Below are 17,733 nucleotides of genomic sequence, written 5' to 3'. Positions count from 1 at the left end.
ACCCAAAAAAAAAAAAAAAAAGAAACCCGCCGGGAAAAAAGGAGGGGAAAAAACGATTTAAAAATTAATGAGTGAGCCCCAGCAATTAATTAAAACTTAATGAAGCGGACACCGAGGAAAAAGGAGGGGGGGGGGGTCCCCTGGCAGTGAGCAGAGCTGGGAGGTAGCGCTGGCTTGTCCCCACCACCCCCAGTTTGGGGACCCCCCGCACCCCAATTTGGGGACCCCTACCCTCATTTGGGGACCCCCCCTCTTTGGGGACCTCACCCTTGGGACCCCCTTTTTGGGGACCATCCCCATTTTGGGGACTCCCTTCATGGGACCCCTCATTTGGAGGACCCCCTTCACCCATTTTGGGGACTGTCCCCACCTTGGTGACCCCCCCCCCCCCCCAATTTTAGGGGACCCCCCCCCCCCCAGGCCTTGGGGAGCCATTTTGGGACACCTCCATTTTGGGGACCTTCTCCATTTTGGGGACACCCCCAGGCCTTGGGGACCATCTCCATTTTGGGGACCTTCTCCACTTTGGGGACCCCTCAGTCCTTGGCGACCATCTCTATTTTGGGGACCATCTCCATTTTGGGGAGCCCCTCCATTTTGGGGACCTTCTCCACTTTGGGGACACCCCCAGGCCTTGGTGACCCCCCCACTTTGGGGACCATCTCCATTTTGGGGACCCCCTCCATGGGACCCCTCATTTTGGGGACCTTCTCCACCTTGGTGGCCCCATTTTGAGGACCTCCTACCCATGGGACCCTCCCCAATTTTGGGGACCTTCTCTACTTTGGGGACCCCCTCAGTCCTTGGGGGCCATTTTGGGAACCCCCCCCCCATTTTGGGGACCTCCCACCCATGGGACCCTTCCCCATTTTGGGGACCTTCTCCACCTTGGGGACCCCTCCAAGCTTTGGGGACCTTCTCCACCTTGGTGACCCTCCCCATTTTGGGGACCTTCTCTACTTTGGGGACCCCCTCAGTCCTTGGGGGCCATTTTGGGAACCCCCCCATTTTGGGGACCTCCCACCCATGGGACCTTCCATGGGACCCCCCCCATTTTGGGGACCTCCCACCCATGGGACCCCCCCATTTTGGGGACCTTCTCCACCTTGGGGACCCCCAGGCTTTGGGACTCCCAGTTTTGGGGACCCCTCCATGGGACTCTCCCCCCCATTTTGGGGACCCCTCCCTGCCTTGGGGACCATCCCAGGATCTTGGGGACCTCGCCTGCCCTTGGGGACTTCTTCATTTTGGGGGACCTGATGGACATTGGGGACACCAAGGTGGGACCTGGAGGAGATTTGGGGTCACCCAAGGTGAGACCTGGAACTGGTGGGGGCACCAAGGAGGTCCTCCTGGAAGTTGGGGGGCACCAAGGTGGGTCCTGCTGGAGGTTGGTGGTCACCAAGGTGGGACCTGGAGGAGATTTGGGGTCACCAAGGTGGGACCTGGAGGAGATTTGGGGTCACCAAGGTGAGACCTGGAACTGGTGGGAGCACCAAGGAGGTCCTCCTGGAAGTTGGGGACACCAAGGTGGGTCCTGCTGGAGGTTGGTGGTCACCAAGGTGGGACCTGGAGGATCTGAAGAAGATTGAGGGGCACCAAGGTGGGTCCTGCTGGAGGGTGTCCAAGGTTGAACCTGGAGAAGATTTGGGGTCACCACGGTGGGACCTGGTGGAGACTGGGGGGTCCATCAGGGTGGGACGTGGAGGACCTGGAGGAGATTTGGGGTCACCAGGGCGGGGCCTGGTAGAGGTGGGGTCACCAAGGGAGATCTGCTGGAGGTTGGGGACACCAAGGTGGGACCTGGTGGACATTGGGACCACCAAGGTGGGACCTGCAGAAGATTTGCGGCCACCAAGGTGGGACGTGGAGGAGATTTGGGGTCACCAAGGTGGGACCTGGAAGTGGTGGGGTCACCAAGAGAGATCTGCTGGAGGTTGGGGGTCACCAAAGTGGGACCTGGTGGAGATGTGGGGTCACCAAGGTGGAACCCAGAAAAGATTTGGGGTCACCAAGGTGGGACCTCGTGGATCTGAAGAAGATTGAGGGGCACCAAGGGGGTCCTGCTGGAGGTTGGGGAGCACCAAGGTGGGACCTGGTGGAGATTTGGGGTCACCAAGGTGGGGCCTGGAGGACCTGGAAGAGGTGGGGCACCAAGGTGGGACCTGCTGGAGGTTGGGGAGCACCAAGGTGGGACCTGGAGGGCCTGGTGGAAGTTGGGGGTTGCTCAGGTGGGACCTGGAGCAGATGATGGTGTCCTGAAGAAGACTGGGGGCACCAAGGTTGGTCCTGAAGAAGATTGAGGGCACCAAGATTGGTCCTGAAGAAGATTGAGGGCACCAAGGTGTGACCTGGAGGAGATCGGGCGGAACCAAGGTGGGAGCTGGAGGACCTGGAGGAGATTTGGGGGCACCAAGGTGAAACCTGGAGGAGGTGGAGGCACCAAGGTTGGCTGGGGTCACCAAGGTGGGACCTGGTGGAGATCTGGGGGGACCAGGAGGACCTGGAGGGAATTGGGGGGTGCTCAGGTGGGATCTGGAGGAGATGATGGTGCTCAGGTGGGTTGGGCAGGACCAAGTGGAGATTTGGGGGCACCAGGGTTGGACCTGGAGGAGATAGGGGCCACCAAGGTTGGTCCAGGAGGAGATCAGGGACACCAAGATGGGTCCTGGAGGACACTGGGGACACCAAGGTGGGCTGGGCAGGACCAGGTGGAGACAGGTGCCCAGGTGGGTCCTGGAGGAGATGATGGACACCTGGATGGCTCCAGGAGAAGCAGAAGGAAATGGACACCAAGGTGAGACCTGGAGATGATGGACACCAGGATGGCTCCAGGAGAAGCAGGAGGAGATGATGGACACCAGGATGGGTCTTGGAGGACTTGGAGAAGATGATGGACACCTGGATGGGTCCAGGAGAAGCAGGAGGAGATGAAAGACACCAGGAAGGGTCCAGGAGAAGCAGGAGGAGATGGACACCAAGGTGAGACATGGAGGAGATGGTGGACACCAGGATGGGTCCAGGAGAAGCAGGAGGAGATGATGGACACCAGGAAGGGTCCAGGAGAAGCAGGAGGAGATGATGGACACCAGGATGGGTCCAGGAGAAGGAGGAGGAGATGGACACCAAGGTGAGACCTGGAGGAGATGGTGGACACCAGGATGGGTGCAGAGGGGTCAAGCAGAGCTGTCCTGGGTGGGTTTTGCAGGACCAGGAGGAGCTGGTGGGTGCCAAGGTGGGTCCACGAGGAGATTTGGGCCACCAAGAGGGGTTGGGCAGGATCTGGAGGAGGGGAAGGGCACCAGAACAGGTCCAGGAGAAGCTGGGGGAGGTGATGAGGGCCAGGATGGGTCCAGGAGGAGATGATGGACCCCAAAATGGCTCCAGGAGTTGATGGTGGACCCCAAGATGGTTCAGGAGGACCAGAAGATGATGAACCCCAAGATGGCTCCAAGAGATGATGGTGGACCCCAAGATGGGTTCAGAAGGACCAGGAGATGATGAACCCCAGGATGGACCCAGGAGATGATGGTGGACCCCAAGATGGGTTCAGAAGGACCCGGAGGTGATGAACCCCAAGATGGCTCCAAGAGATGATGGTGGACCCCAAGATGGGTTCAGGAGGACCAGGAGGAGATGCTGGACCCCAAGATGGCTCCAAGAGATGATGGTGGACCCTAAGATGGGTTCAGGAGGACCTGAAGGAGATGCTGGACCCCAAGATGGCTCCAGGAGTTGATGGTGGACCCCAAGATGGGTTCAGGAGGACCAGGAGATGATGAACCCCAGGATGGACCCAGGAGATGATGGTGGACCCCAAGATGGGTTCAGGAGGACCAGAAGGAGATGCTGGACCCCAAGATTGGTTCGGGAGTTGGATGGACACCAAGATGGACCCAGAAGAACCAGGAGCAGATGGGAGGTCCTGGGACAGGTCCAACAGGGCCGGGCAGACCTGGTGGGTTCTGAGACAAGTCCTGGTGGTACCAACACGTGTGGGACAGGATGGAAGTGGTGACACATGGGGACATCCAGCCCACTCAGCTCTTCCAGGATGGACAATCGGCCACCATGACCCCCCCGGGCCACCACTCCCATGGGGACCTCCCAGGTCTCTTCCCTGTGGGGGACAATTGTCACAGTAGTCCCCTGGTGTCCAGGTGAACTTCTCCCACCTTCCCAACCCCATGGAGACCCCTCAGAGCCGGGATGTTCCTCGTGACTCCCCCAGAGAAGAACCAGGCAGTGACACAGCCAGAAGGTCGGGATGGACCTCAAGGACTTCTCCTTGTCCGGCAGAAAAGGACAGAGACAATCCCTGGATGCTCTCTGTCCATGAGGTCCGGCTGGAGATGGAGCTCACCATGTGGTGAAGCTGGAGAACCTCATGGATCTCCTGGTTCTTGTGGAGATGGAGCTCACCATGTGGTGGAGAACCTCATGGATCTCCTGGTTCTTGTGGAGATGGAGCTCACCATGTGGTGGAGAACCTCACGGATCTCCTGGTTCTTGTGGAGATGGAGCTCACCATGTGGTGGAGAACCTCATGGATCTCCTGGTTCTTGATGGAGATGGATCTCACCACACACTGAAGAACCACATGGACTTCCTGGTTCTTGGTGGAGATGGAGCTCACCACGTGGTGGAGATCCTCGTGGACCTCCAGGTTCTTGTTGGAGATGGAGCTCACCACAATGTGAGGTTGGAGAACCTCATGGACCTCCTGGTTCTTGTTGAAGATGGAACTCACCACGTGGTGAAGAACCTCACGGACCTCCCGGTTCTTGCTGGAGATGGAGCTCACTACGTGGTGAAGAACCTCACAGACCTCCTTGTTCTTGGTGGAGATGGAACTCACCACGTGGTGGAGAACCTCACAGACCTCCCGGTTCTTGGTGGAGATGGAGCTCACCACAATGTGAGGTTGGAGAACCTCACAGACCTCCTGGTTCTTGTTGGAGATGGAACTCACCACGTGGTGAAGAACCTCATGGACCTCCTGGTTCTTGGTGGAGATGGAGCTCACGATGTGGTGAATTTGGAAAACCTCACAGACCTGGTTCTTGGTGGAGATGGAGCTCACCACAATGTGAGGTTGAAGAACCTCATGGACCTCCTCTTTCTTGGTGGAGATGGAACTCACCACGTGGTGAAGAACCTCACGGACCTCCTGGTTCTTGGTGGAGATAGGTGCCACCACCTGGGGACTTTGACCCTCGGAGGGGACAGGGTGGCGGGGTGGGGACGGCGCGGTGGCAGCCGCTATAGGACGCCCTCCATGAAGCTGGTGTCCAGGTGCTGGATGAGGACACGGATGAAGGACATCTCCTTGCGCGTGTTCTCGAAGATGATCCGCGGGTCGTCCGACTGGCAGCGCAGGCAGTTGGGGGCCATCACCATGGCCAGGTTATTGACGTCCATCTTGGTGACGGCCACGTTGGCCGGCTGCACGAAGACCTAGAGGTGGTGGGAGGAGAAAGGTGGAGGTCAAGGGGTTGGTGGGAGATGGGTGGAAGGACCGTGTGGACTTGGTTCTTCACCATGTGGTGACCTTGGAGAGCCCAAAACCACCTGAGGAGAAGGAAGCAGGAGGGTCATCCAGGTGGCCATGAACACTTGGGGTTGGTGGAGGTGATGGGACTGGTGGGAGATGGGTGGAAGGACCACACGGACCTCCTGGTTCTTGAGGGAGATGGAGGTCACCACGTGGTGACCTTGGAGAACCCAAAACCACCTCAGGAGAAGGAACCAGGAGAGCCACCAGGAGCACGAACTCATGGGGTGGGAGAAGGAAGATGATGGGATTGGTGGAACTCCTGGTTCTTGGTCACCATGTGGTGAAGTTAGACAATTCAAAACCACCTCAGGAGAAGGAACCAAGCCAGGAGGTCACACAAGAGGACACAGACACATGGGGTGGGAGGAGGAAGGTGGAGGTGAGTGGGTTGGTGGGAGATGGGTGGAAGGGCCACATGGACCTCCTAGTTCTTGAGGGAGATGGAGGTCACCATGTGGTGACCTTGGAGAACCGAAAACCACCTCAGGAGGAGGAGCCAGAAGAGTCACCAGGAGCACCAACTCATGGAATGGGAGGAGGAAGATGGAGGTGATGGGATTGGTGGAACTCCTGGTTCTTGGCCACCACGTGGTGATCTTGGAGAACCGAAAACCACCTCAGGAGAAGGAACCAGGAGAATCAACAAGGAGCATGAACTCATGGGGTGGGAAGAGGAAGATGGAGGTGATGGGATTGGTGGAACTCCTGGATCTTGGCCACCACATGGTGATCTTGGACAACCCCAAACCACCTCAGGAGGAGAAACCAGGAGAGTCACTAGGAGCACCAACTCATGGAATGGGAGGAGGAAGATGGAGGTGATGGGATTGGTGGAACTCCTGGTTCTTGGCCTCCATGTGGTGAAGTTAGACAATTCAAAACCACCTCAGGAGAAGGAACCAAGCCAGGAGGTCACACAAGAGGACACAGACACATGGGGTGGGAGAAGGAAGATGGAGGTGATGGGGTTGGTGGAACTCCTGGTTCTTGGTCACCATGTAGTTAGGTTAGACAATTCAAAACCACCTCAGGAGAAGGAACCAAGCCAGGAGATCACACAAGAGGACACAGACACATGGGGTGGGAGGAGGAAGGTGGAGGTGATGGGGTTGGTGGAACTCCCGGTTCTTGGCCACCACGTGGTGACCTCAAAGAACCCAAAACCACCTCAGAAGGAGGAACCAGGAGAATGCACCAGGAGTACGAACTCATGGAATGGGAGAAGGAAGACGGAGGTGATGGGGTGGGTGGAACTCCCGGTTCTTGGCCACCACGTGGTGACCTCAAAGAACCCAAAACCACCTCACTAAAAGGAACCGGGAGGTCAACAAGGAGCACCAGCTCATGGAATTGGGGTAGAAAGATGGAGATGATGGGATTGGTGGAACTCCTGGTTCTTGGCCACCACATTCTGACCTCAACCCAAAACCACCGCAGGAGGAGGAGCCAGGAGAATCAAGCAGGAGCACCAACTCATGGAATAGGAGGAGGAAGATGGAGGTGATGGGGTTGGTGGAACTCCTGGTTCTTGGCCACCACATGGTGACCTTGGAGAACCCAAAACCACCTCAGGAGAAGGAACCAAGCCAGGAGGTCACACAAGAGGACACAGACACATGGGGTGGGAGGAGGAAGGTGGAGGTGATGGGGTGGGTGGAACTCCTGGTTCTTGGCCACCACATGGTGACCTTGGAGAACCCCAAACCACCTCAGAAGGAGGAACCAGGAGAATGCACCAGGAGTATGAACTCATGGAATGGGAGAAGGAAGATGGAGGTGATAGGGTGGGTGGAACTCCCGGTTCTTGGCCACCACATGGTGACCTCAAAGAACCCAAAACCATCTCAGAAGGAGGAACCAGGAGAATGCACCAGGAGTATGAACTCATGGAATGGGAGAAGGAAGATGGAGGTGATAGGGTGGTTGGAACTCCTGGTTCTTGGCCACCACATGGTGACCTTGGAGAACCCCAAACCACCTCAGAACGAGGAACCAGGAGAATGCACCAGGAGCACGAACTCATGGAATGGGAGAAGGAAGACGGAGGTGATGGGGTGGGTGGAACTCCCGGTTCTTGGCCACCACGTGGTGACCTCAAAGAACCCAAAACCACCTGAGGAGGACGAACCAGAGCTGGAGGTGCCCTGGTGGGCCAGCAGAAGGTGCCGCTCGTACCTGGAGGAAGCGGATGAGGTAGCACAGCACCATCTTGTTGATCCGGGGCAGGGAGTGGACGACGGCGATGGCGGCCTCGGGGTTCTCGTAGTGGGAGATGCACTGCTCGTAGAAGTCGTGCGGGATCAGCGGCTCCTCCAGCTCGCGGTACCACAGCTTCAGCAGCGACGCTGCAGAGGACACGGAGGAGAAGAGGAGAAGATGTGAGATCTTCTAGACGGAGATTCCGGTCCCACCAAACATCGCCCCGAGGTCCTACCGGGAACGTGCGGGTCCTCCAAGCCGGTGGGGATCTTCCATTGGTCCACCTGCAGCTTGAGGGCGTTGACCTCGTCGATGTCACCGGGGACCCTGTGGGGGGGAAGAGGTGTCGGTGGCCGAGAGACCCATGGGGACCTCCCAGCTCAACAGCTTTGTGTGCTCCAGGGGAACCAGGAGGGGACATCAGCGGGGCACGGAGCTGGTTGGTGCCACCAAGACCCCATCTTGGGGGACATCGTGGAGAAACCTCAATGGCCTCGGAGCCATCTCGGGAGCTTGTTGGTGCCACCAAAATCCTACCATGACTGGTGGCCACCAGAAACCTCCATGGCCTTGGAGCCGCCTGGGGAGCTTGGTGCCACCATGACCTCACCATGACTGTGGTGGCCACCATGGAGAAACCTCTATGGAACAAGGAGAAGTTGGAGGGACCCACTGGAGGGCTCCACCAAGACTCTGCCATGACAGGTGGCCACCATGGGGAAACCTGCATGGCCTTGGAGGAAGGGGAATTTGAGGGAACCCAGTGGATGGTGGCCACCAAGACCCCACCATGACTGTGGTGGCCACCATGGAGTGGGGAGAAGTTGGAGGGACCCACATGGATGGTGCCATGACTGGTGGCCACCATGGAGAAACCTCCATGACCTTGGAGCTGTTTTGGGAGCTTGGTGCCACCATGACCTCACCATGACTGTGATGGCCACCATGGAGAAACCTCTATGAAGAAAGAAGAAGTTGCTGGATGGTGCCACCAAGACCTTGCCATGACTTTGGTGGCCACCATGAAGAAACCCCCATGGCTTTGAATCACCCACCAGAGGAGAAGAAGACCCAGAAACGTGAACTTGCCCCATTTTGAGGCAATTCTTACGAGAACCTCCAGCTTGCCACCAGCACGAGATGTCCCCATGAGCGTGGGGTGGCTTTACCTGAAGATGCCCTCGGTCTGGTCGCCGTTGAGTGCCAGGACCTCCTCGGAGAGCCGGGTCTGCACCCAGGGCAGCTGCCGGTCCGGGTACCGCTCCTTCTGCATGGCCACGATGTCCTGCAGGGAGCTGCCGAACATGGACGGGTTGAAGACGGCGTTCTTGGCGTGACGGATCTCCTCGATGTTCGGCTTCTTCAGGCCCTGCAGGAGACACCAGAGGTCACCCACCGGTGGTGGCCGGGCTGGGATCTGCTCAATCCCACCATCCCCCGTGTTTGAGCTTCATGGGGATGGTGATGGAGCCGTGGATGGATGGTGGTTCCAAGGTGGTTCCACCATCCGTCATCCATCCATCCATCCATCCATCCATCCATCCATCCATCCATCCATCCATCCATCCATCCACCCACCCACCATCTTGATTCAGAAGTGGGTCCAACCCTATGGACCTTGGTGGGACCATGGCCGTGCTGGAGGATCTCCACCGATGGATTCTGCCAGGAGGAGAAGGAGCCGCGACTCTGGGATGCTTCGGGAATGCTGAACTTCTGTGCTGGGTTTCCAGAAGGTCTTCAGGAGTTCCTCAGAAAGTTCCCAAAAGGTCCCTCCCTGTAAGGTTTTCAAAAGGTCTCCAGAGAGCTTCCAGAAGGTCTCCAGAAGTTCCTTAGAAAGCTCCCAGGAGGTGTCCAGAGAGTTTGCAGAAGGTCTCCTGAAGTTCACCAGACGGTCTCTGCAATGTCTTCAGAAAGTCCCCAGAAAATCCCCAAAAGGTCTCCAGAAAGTCTTCAGAAGGTCTCCAGGAGACTCTCAGAAGTTCTCCCAAAGACCCTTAAAAGGTTCCTCGAAGATCCCTACAGGATCTTCAGAAAGTTCCCAGAAGATCTCCAGAAGATCCTCAGTTATTCTTCAGGATGTCTTCAGAAGATCCACAGAAGCCCCTTAAAAGGTTTCCAGAAAGTCTTCAGAAGGTCTCCAGAAGAATCCCAAAAGTTCTCCAGAAGTTCCTTAGCAAATTCCCAAAGGTCCTCCCTGCAAGGTTTTCAAAAAGATCTCCAGATGGTGTCTGGAATCTCTTCTGAAGGCCCACAGAAGGTCCTTAAAAAGTTTCCAGAAGGTTTCCAGAAGGTCCCCTAAGGGTCTTCACAAGGTTCTCAGAAACTCTCCAGAAAATTTCCAGAAGGTCTCCAAAAGTCTTCAGGAAGTTCTCAGAAGTTCTCCAGAAGATCCCCAGACAGATTTTAAGAGGTGCCCAGAAGATCCTTTCAAGCTTTCCAGAAGGTTCTTAGAAGTTCTTCAGAAGATCCTCAAAAGCTTCCCAGAAGCTCCCTACAAGAACTTCTCCAGAAATGTTCCAGAAGGTTCCCAGAAATTCTCCAGAAGGTCCTTAGACAATGCCCAGATGCTCTCCAGAAGATCTCCAGGTCTCCAGAAGGTCCCCAGAAGTTCTCCAGAAGTTCTCCTCACAGCAATCACCCCCCGCCACCACCTCCCTCTCTCCTCCAGCCCCTTCCCCAATCCCAGAAGCTCCTGGATGACCCCCGGTGGGAGGTGACCTCCTGGTCACCTCCTTGTCCACCCCTTCCCAAGCCCACCCCATTTTCTGGTACCTTCTTGGCCCCGGTCAGCGCCGCCTTCTGGAGTTTGTTGTAGCAGTACTTGGCGTAAGTGCTGATGGCCACCCCTGCAAGAGAAGACATGCTGGGTGGTGGGATGTCACCTCCAGGATGGTGGGATGTCATCTCCACGACCTGGCAGAGGTCCTGTCCCATCCCTTTGCCCTCCCCATCTCCATCCTTGTCACCACTCACAGGGGGTTTGAGGAGGACAAAAACCTCACAAGAACCTTGGAGGAACCACCAAAGGTGGAGCTCTGGAGCTCCGTGGTGGCTTCATCTTGGGTGGCTTTTGGGGGCCACCGCTGCCATGGTCACCACTCCCATCCCATCTGTCTTCTCCCATCCCATCTGTCTTCTCCAGATCCCACCACTTCCATCTTCATCCCATCCCCTCTTCCTGATGTCCTCCAGTGAGGAGATGTCACCTATCCCAACAGCCCTGCAGGCTTGATGGGACCTTCTGGTCCATTCCAGAAGAAGCCCTGAAGACCTGGTGGAACCTTCTGGACCATCCCAATAGCCCTGGGGACCTGGTGGAACCTTCTGGACCATCCCAGAAGAAGCTCTGGGGATGTGGTGGAGCCTTCTGGACCATCCCAGAAGCTCTGGGAACCTGGTGGAGCCTTCTGGACCATCCCAGGAGAAGCTCTGGGGACCTGGTGGAACGTTCTGGACCATCCCAGAAGAAGCCCTGGGGACCTGATGGGACCTTCTGGACCATCCCAGGAGAAGCTCTGGGACCTGATGGAACCTTCTGGACATCCACCCACGGGGTGGCCCCCAACCGTGGAATCCTCTGATGGAATGATGGAGCGGTTGGGGTGGGAAGGGACCTTTGAGGAGCATCTCAACCCAACCCCGCCGGGAGAGCGGGCTGGGCTTTGGGATGCAGCCCAGGAGAAGACGGATCAAGGACCTCCAGAGGGTGGAGTTGGTGGGATCTGGTGGCATCTGATGGGATTTGGTGGGATCTGGTGGGACCTGGTGGATTTGGTGGGGTTTTGTGGGATCTGGTAGGATTTGGTGGCATCTGGTGGAACCTGATGGGATTTGGTGGGATCTGGTGGGACCTGGAGGGATTTGATGGGATTTGGTGGGACCTGGAGGGATTTGGTGGAACCTGCTGGGATCTGGTGGGATTTGATGGGATTTGGTGGGACCTGGTGGGATCTGGTGGGACCAGATAGGACCTGGTGTGACCTGGTGGGCCCTGGTGGGATTTGGTGGGACCTGGTGGGCCCTGGTGGAACCTGGTGGGCCCTGGTGGGATTTGGTGGGCCCTGGTGGGCCCTGGTGTGACCTGGTGAGATCTGGTGTGACCTGGTGGGCCCTGGTGGGATTTGATGGGCCCTGGTGGGACCTGGTGAGATTTGGTGGGCCCTGGTGGGACCTGGTGGCATCTGATGGGATCTGGTGGGATCTGGTGGGCCCTGGTGGGATTTGGTGGGACCTGGTGGGCCCTGGTGTGACCTGATGGGCCCTGGTGTGACCTGGTGGGATTTGGTGAGCCCTGGTGGGATTTGATGGGATCTGGTGTGACCTGATGGGATCTGGTGGGATTTGATGGGATCTTGTGTGACCTGATGGGATCTGGTGGGATTTGATGGGATCTGGTGGGATTTGATGGGATCTGGTGGGACCTGATGGGATCTGGTGGGATTTGATGGGATCTGGTGGGATTTGGTGGGATCTGGTGGGATCCCTTTGTGGTTTTTGAAGGTCCAGCCCCACCCGGAGCTCCTGGAGCTCCCCGGGCCCTCCCTGGGGTCCCCTGGAGGCTCCTCCTGGGGGGTCCTGCCCGGTCTGAGGGACCCCAAACCCCTCCAGGGGATCGTCTCCATTAATTAATTACACTAATCATTCCATTAATGGCAGTAATTAATTCCATTAATTAAATTATTCCGTTGTGATATGATCGAATTGTATTCTTCAAATTAATTCTATTAATTTATTAATTCCATTATTTCTAATAATTCTAGCTCAACATCAAAGTACGAAATAAAAGAATTATTTAATTAAAGCTAATGGCTGTGATTAATTATAATAAATGGACGGATTAATCAATATTGCACATATTAATAATTATTAATAATGAACTAATTGTATATTTAATGTTAGTGTTATATGCAACATTATATATTCATCTTTACTAATAAGTATTAATAACTAATAGCGTGGTAATTATTATAATTAATAATCTACATTATCACTAACTTGGGGAATTTTCTCAATGAAATTATTAAGTTCATTAATTAAATTATAACAATTAAATTGATATATTAGTTATATTAATTAAAGTGCATTAGAATATTAATATTATTTGGTAGGAGATATTATAATAAAATAATGAATTTTTAAAATTATTGGTAATAAATGGATGAGTTTATGAATATTATTGCATGTATGAATACATAATTAATATTATTATAATTACAGAATTAATACCTAATGAATATATTATGTACTAATAATTACAATATACATAATAATGTAATCATGTTCTATTTAATAGTAAAGATAAAAATGATAAATTTTAGGTATTCATTGTTATTATTAACTTTTAATAATAGAAATATAAATATTATAATTATTGTTAATATGGATAAATACTTATTTTAATAATTGGAATAAATATTTCTGGTAATTTGTATTATTTATAAATACATCATATTGTATCATAGTCTACAGATAAAATAATAAATATTTATGAATTATTAGGAAAATTAATGTTTAATAAGAGAATTGTTAATTAATGAGAAAATATTATATATGCCATCTTTATCAAACTATTTATTATTTAAAATTATTTCTATACAATGCTAATTAAAATATAATAATTTAATAAATTATAATAATAAATATAGCTTATATCATTAATAATTAGGTATATTTAATTAGAAATAATCTAGAAATTCATAATTATAGAATGATTAATAATGTATAATTTGCATTACTGTTATGATACATTCCATGTATTAATCAATGATTAGAAGTCTACAATTAATATTAAAAATTATTATTACTATAATTAATACTGCAGTTATATTAATATAATGTTATTATAGCCATAATATTAGTATTAATTATGGTAAAATAAACTTAATCTATTATGATAGATTAGCATAAAATTAATAATCAGGTATATTTAATTAGAATTAATCTAGAAATACATAATTATAGAATGATTAATAATGTATTAATAAATAATGTTATGATATATTCCATGTATTAATTAATTATTAGAAGTCTACAATTAATATTGAAAATTATTATTACCATAATTAATAGTAGAGTTCTAATAATGTAATATTATTATAGCAATAATAATGGTAATAATAATGGTAAATTAAACATATTATATCATGTAATAATAATAATAATAATAAACAAAAAATAATAGTAATGGTAATGGTAATGGTAATGGTAATGGTAATAATATTAATATTAATATTTATTATTATTATTATTATTATTATTATTATTATTATTATTATTATTATTATTATTATTATTAATAATAATAATAATAATAATAATAATAATAATAATAATAATAATAATAATAAATGAATTCCCATATGTTCTACATCCAATAGAACATCTCCCCCTACATTCTATTCACAGAAATTATAAATTAGATATTAATGATCTCTAATTATTATTATTGCAATCTCTAATTATTATTATAATTAATCTATTTGTGTATAATAATAGTTTTCTAATTAGAACTCTTTATACTTACAAATATATTTGTATGTACTGAGGAAATATTTTAAATTAATTAGAACTATAATGACAATTTAAATACTAGAAATTACTATAAATACAATATAAAGAATTATAAATTATAATAATGATAATGATCATTAAAATAATGAAATCACAAAATTATTACTTTCACTATTACAATATCTTTACTCCTATGGTTTTCTTTTTTTCTATTAAAATTTATTATTATTATTAATATTAATGCTAGCATCAACATTCCAGTTGTTTATTATTTTTATTTTTATTTTTATTTTTATTTTTATTTTTATTATTATTATTATTATTACTACTACTATTATTATTATCATTACTACTATTACTATCACTATCACTATCACTATTATTACTACTGTTACTGTTACTATTACTATTGCCATTATTACTATTATTACTCCTCCTATTATTATTATTACTATTATTAATTAATATTTATTCTATTAGTAATGTTTTTTGTTACTTTGATGGTTGCCATTCCTGCTCCCACCATTAATATTTAGTAATCTTACTATTAATTATTAATATTACCACCTGTGTTATTAGTGTTATAGTACAATACTACTTCCACTGATATTAACACCGATAGTAATATTACTCCTAATATTTGGAATATTTTTAATAATATTTATAATACTAATTGTTACTATTACTCTTACCACTCCTGCCATTATTATTTGCTAATTACTAATTCCCATTACTAATTACTAATATGACTATTATTAATATTGACATTAATATTAGCATCCATATTAATATTCGTTATTAATAGAATTGCAATATCCTATTAATGCTAAGAATACTAATAATATTAATGCTGCTAATAATCCCAATATTTATAATACAAATAAGAATAAAAATATGACATTGTTTATTAATATTGCTAATTATTATTAATAATACTAACATTCATATTATAAATTATTATTTATAAAATAGTAATATTAATAAAATATTTGTACATGGATTAATACTAATATTGATACTGTTAATAATGTTATTAATGCATTATCTAATAATATTTGTTATTAATATTAATACTGACATCCATCCAATATGGATGGATTAGGATTATTAATATAATACTAATACTACTAATAATAGTTATTTATTCAACATTACTTTATTAATTATTACTAAATTACTCAATTAATAATGTCAATAATAATGATATAACTACAGAATTTCCACCAACTTTATCTCACCCCTATTAATTACCCCAATTAATATAATAGTACTAATGCTAATACACAACTATTAATACTAATAATTCTAATATTAACATTAATAATGTCATTACTGCATAAATGCCACCAACTCTATCTCACCCCTAATAATTACCCCAATTAATAGACTAATATTAACACTAATACTAATAGTACTACCAATACTAATATGAATATTGGCACTAATTATATTAATGCTTCTGTTATTACTAATATTATTACATAAATTAACCCAACTCTGCCTCACCCCTCCTAATTACTCCAATTAATACACTAATATTACTACTAACACTAATTATATTATTGCTGCTAATATGAGTAATATTACATTAATTGGACCAACTCTCTCACCCCTATTAATTACCCCAATTAATAGGAGAATATTAGTATTAATACTAATGCTCCTAGGAATGCCAACACTAATATTAATGCTGGCACTAATTATATGAGTACTAATATTAATAATAATATTAGTGCATAAATTACACCAACTCTATCTCCTCCCTATTAATTACCCCAATTAATGCAGCAATAATATTAATGCTAATATGAATAGTAACTCTGCTGCTAATGCTAAAAATACTGCCAATACTAATATTAATTATGAGACTAATTATATTTAGACTAATATTAATAATAATATTCATATTCAATAATTTAAACAACTGTACCTCACCCTATTACCCCAATTAATGCAATAATGATATTAATATTAATACCAATACTAATAATACTAATGCTGATAGTAATCCCAACACTAATACCACTAATAATATAAATAATAATAGAATTATTAGCTAAACAACTCCAACTCTGTCTCAACCCTATTAGTTACCATAATTAACGCAATCCTAATATTAATACTAATACCAATAGTAATAATATGCTAATAAGAATGCCAACACTAATACTAATAATACTAATAATATTACATAAATTACAGCAACTCGATCAGCCTCCTATTAATTTCCCTAATTAATGCAATAATAATGTTAATAGTAATACCAATTAACAATACCACTGCTAATATTAATACCAACACTAATACTAGTAATATTTATAATATCAATAATAATATTATTACCTAAATGGCACCACTCTCTCTGACCCCATTAATTACCCCAATTAATAGAATACTATTATTACTATTAATACCAATACTAATAATACTAACACTTATAATAATACCCACACTAATGCTACTAATATTAATAATATTAAATAAATGACGCCAAGTCTATCTGACCCCTATTAATTACCCCAAGTAATGCAATATTAATATCAATAATAATACCAATAATTTTAATACTAATGCTGATATTAATACCAACACTAATACCACTAATATTAACAAGAATAATATTACATAAATTAAAACAAGTCTATCTTACCTGTATTAATTATCCCAATTAATATAATAATTATACTAATACTAATACTAATAATACTAACACTACTATTAATACCAACACTATTACCACTAATATTAAGAACCCAACTCTATCTCACCTGTATTAATTACCCCAATTAATGCAATAATAATATTAGTACTAATACCAATACTAATAATACGAATTCTAATGTAATACCAACAGTACTGCTACTAATACTACTACTAATAATATTATTAATGATATTAAATAAATGACAATAAGTCTATATGACCCCTACTAATTACCCCAATTAATTCAATAATAATAATAATACTAATACCAATACTAATAATGCTAACACTAATATTGATACCAACACTATTACCACTAATATTAAGAACCCAGCTCTATCTCACCTGTATTAATTACCCCAATTTATGCAATAATAATATTAATACTAATACCAACACTAATAGTAATAATGCTAATATTAATACCAACACTAATGCTACTAATACTACTAATATTAATATTATTAATAATATTAAATAAATGATAATAAGTCTATATGACCCCGACTAATTACCCCAAATGATTCAATAATAATATTAATACTAATACCAATACTAATAATACTAACACTAATATTAATACCAACACTATTACCACCAATATTAAAAATCCAACTCTATCTCACCTGTATTAATTACCCCAATTAATGCAATAATAATATTAATACTAATACCAACACTAATAATAATAATGGTAATATTAATACCAACACTAATACTACTAATATTAATAATAATAATATCAATAAATAAATGACACC

At 46.2% G+C, this 17,733-nt stretch overlaps 1 protein-coding gene and 1 long non-coding RNA gene across 4 annotated transcripts in view; one reads left to right on the top strand and one right to left on the bottom strand.

The window, feature by feature from the left end:
- Positions 1–1,879: 1,879 nt before the first annotated feature.
- On the top strand, positions 1,880–2,434 carry LOC132338645 (uncharacterized). Its single transcript, XR_009489499.1, has 3 exons — positions 1,880–2,016; positions 2,121–2,282; positions 2,314–2,434. It is a non-coding gene; the product is annotated as an uncharacterized LOC132338645 (long non-coding RNA).
- The window catches only part of ARHGAP39 (Rho GTPase activating protein 39), a 116,512-nt gene continuing 100,951 nt past the window's right edge, over positions 2,173–17,733 (bottom strand). For all 3 annotated transcript variants that reach the window (XM_059868372.1, XM_059868364.1, XM_059868375.1), the window contains exons 7-11: positions 10,532–10,605; positions 8,926–9,125; positions 7,992–8,083; positions 7,733–7,902; positions 2,173–5,457 (exon numbers count right to left, since the gene is read on the bottom strand). In XM_059868372.1, the coding sequence (XP_059724355.1) occupies positions 5,263–5,457; positions 7,733–7,902; positions 7,992–8,083; positions 8,926–9,125; positions 10,532–10,605 (731 nt within the window). In that variant the 3' untranslated portion in view covers positions 2,173–5,262. The remainder of the gene's footprint in view (positions 5,458–7,732; positions 7,903–7,991; positions 8,084–8,925; positions 9,126–10,531; positions 10,606–17,733) is intronic.

Source organism: Haemorhous mexicanus, chromosome 1 (assembly GCF_027477595.1).
Source record: "Haemorhous mexicanus isolate bHaeMex1 chromosome 1, bHaeMex1.pri, whole genome shotgun sequence".
Classification (NCBI taxonomy): domain Eukaryota; kingdom Metazoa; phylum Chordata; class Aves; order Passeriformes; family Fringillidae; genus Haemorhous; species Haemorhous mexicanus.
Note: the sequence above shows the minus strand (reverse complement) of the source record. Positions and strands in the feature narration are given on the sequence as shown.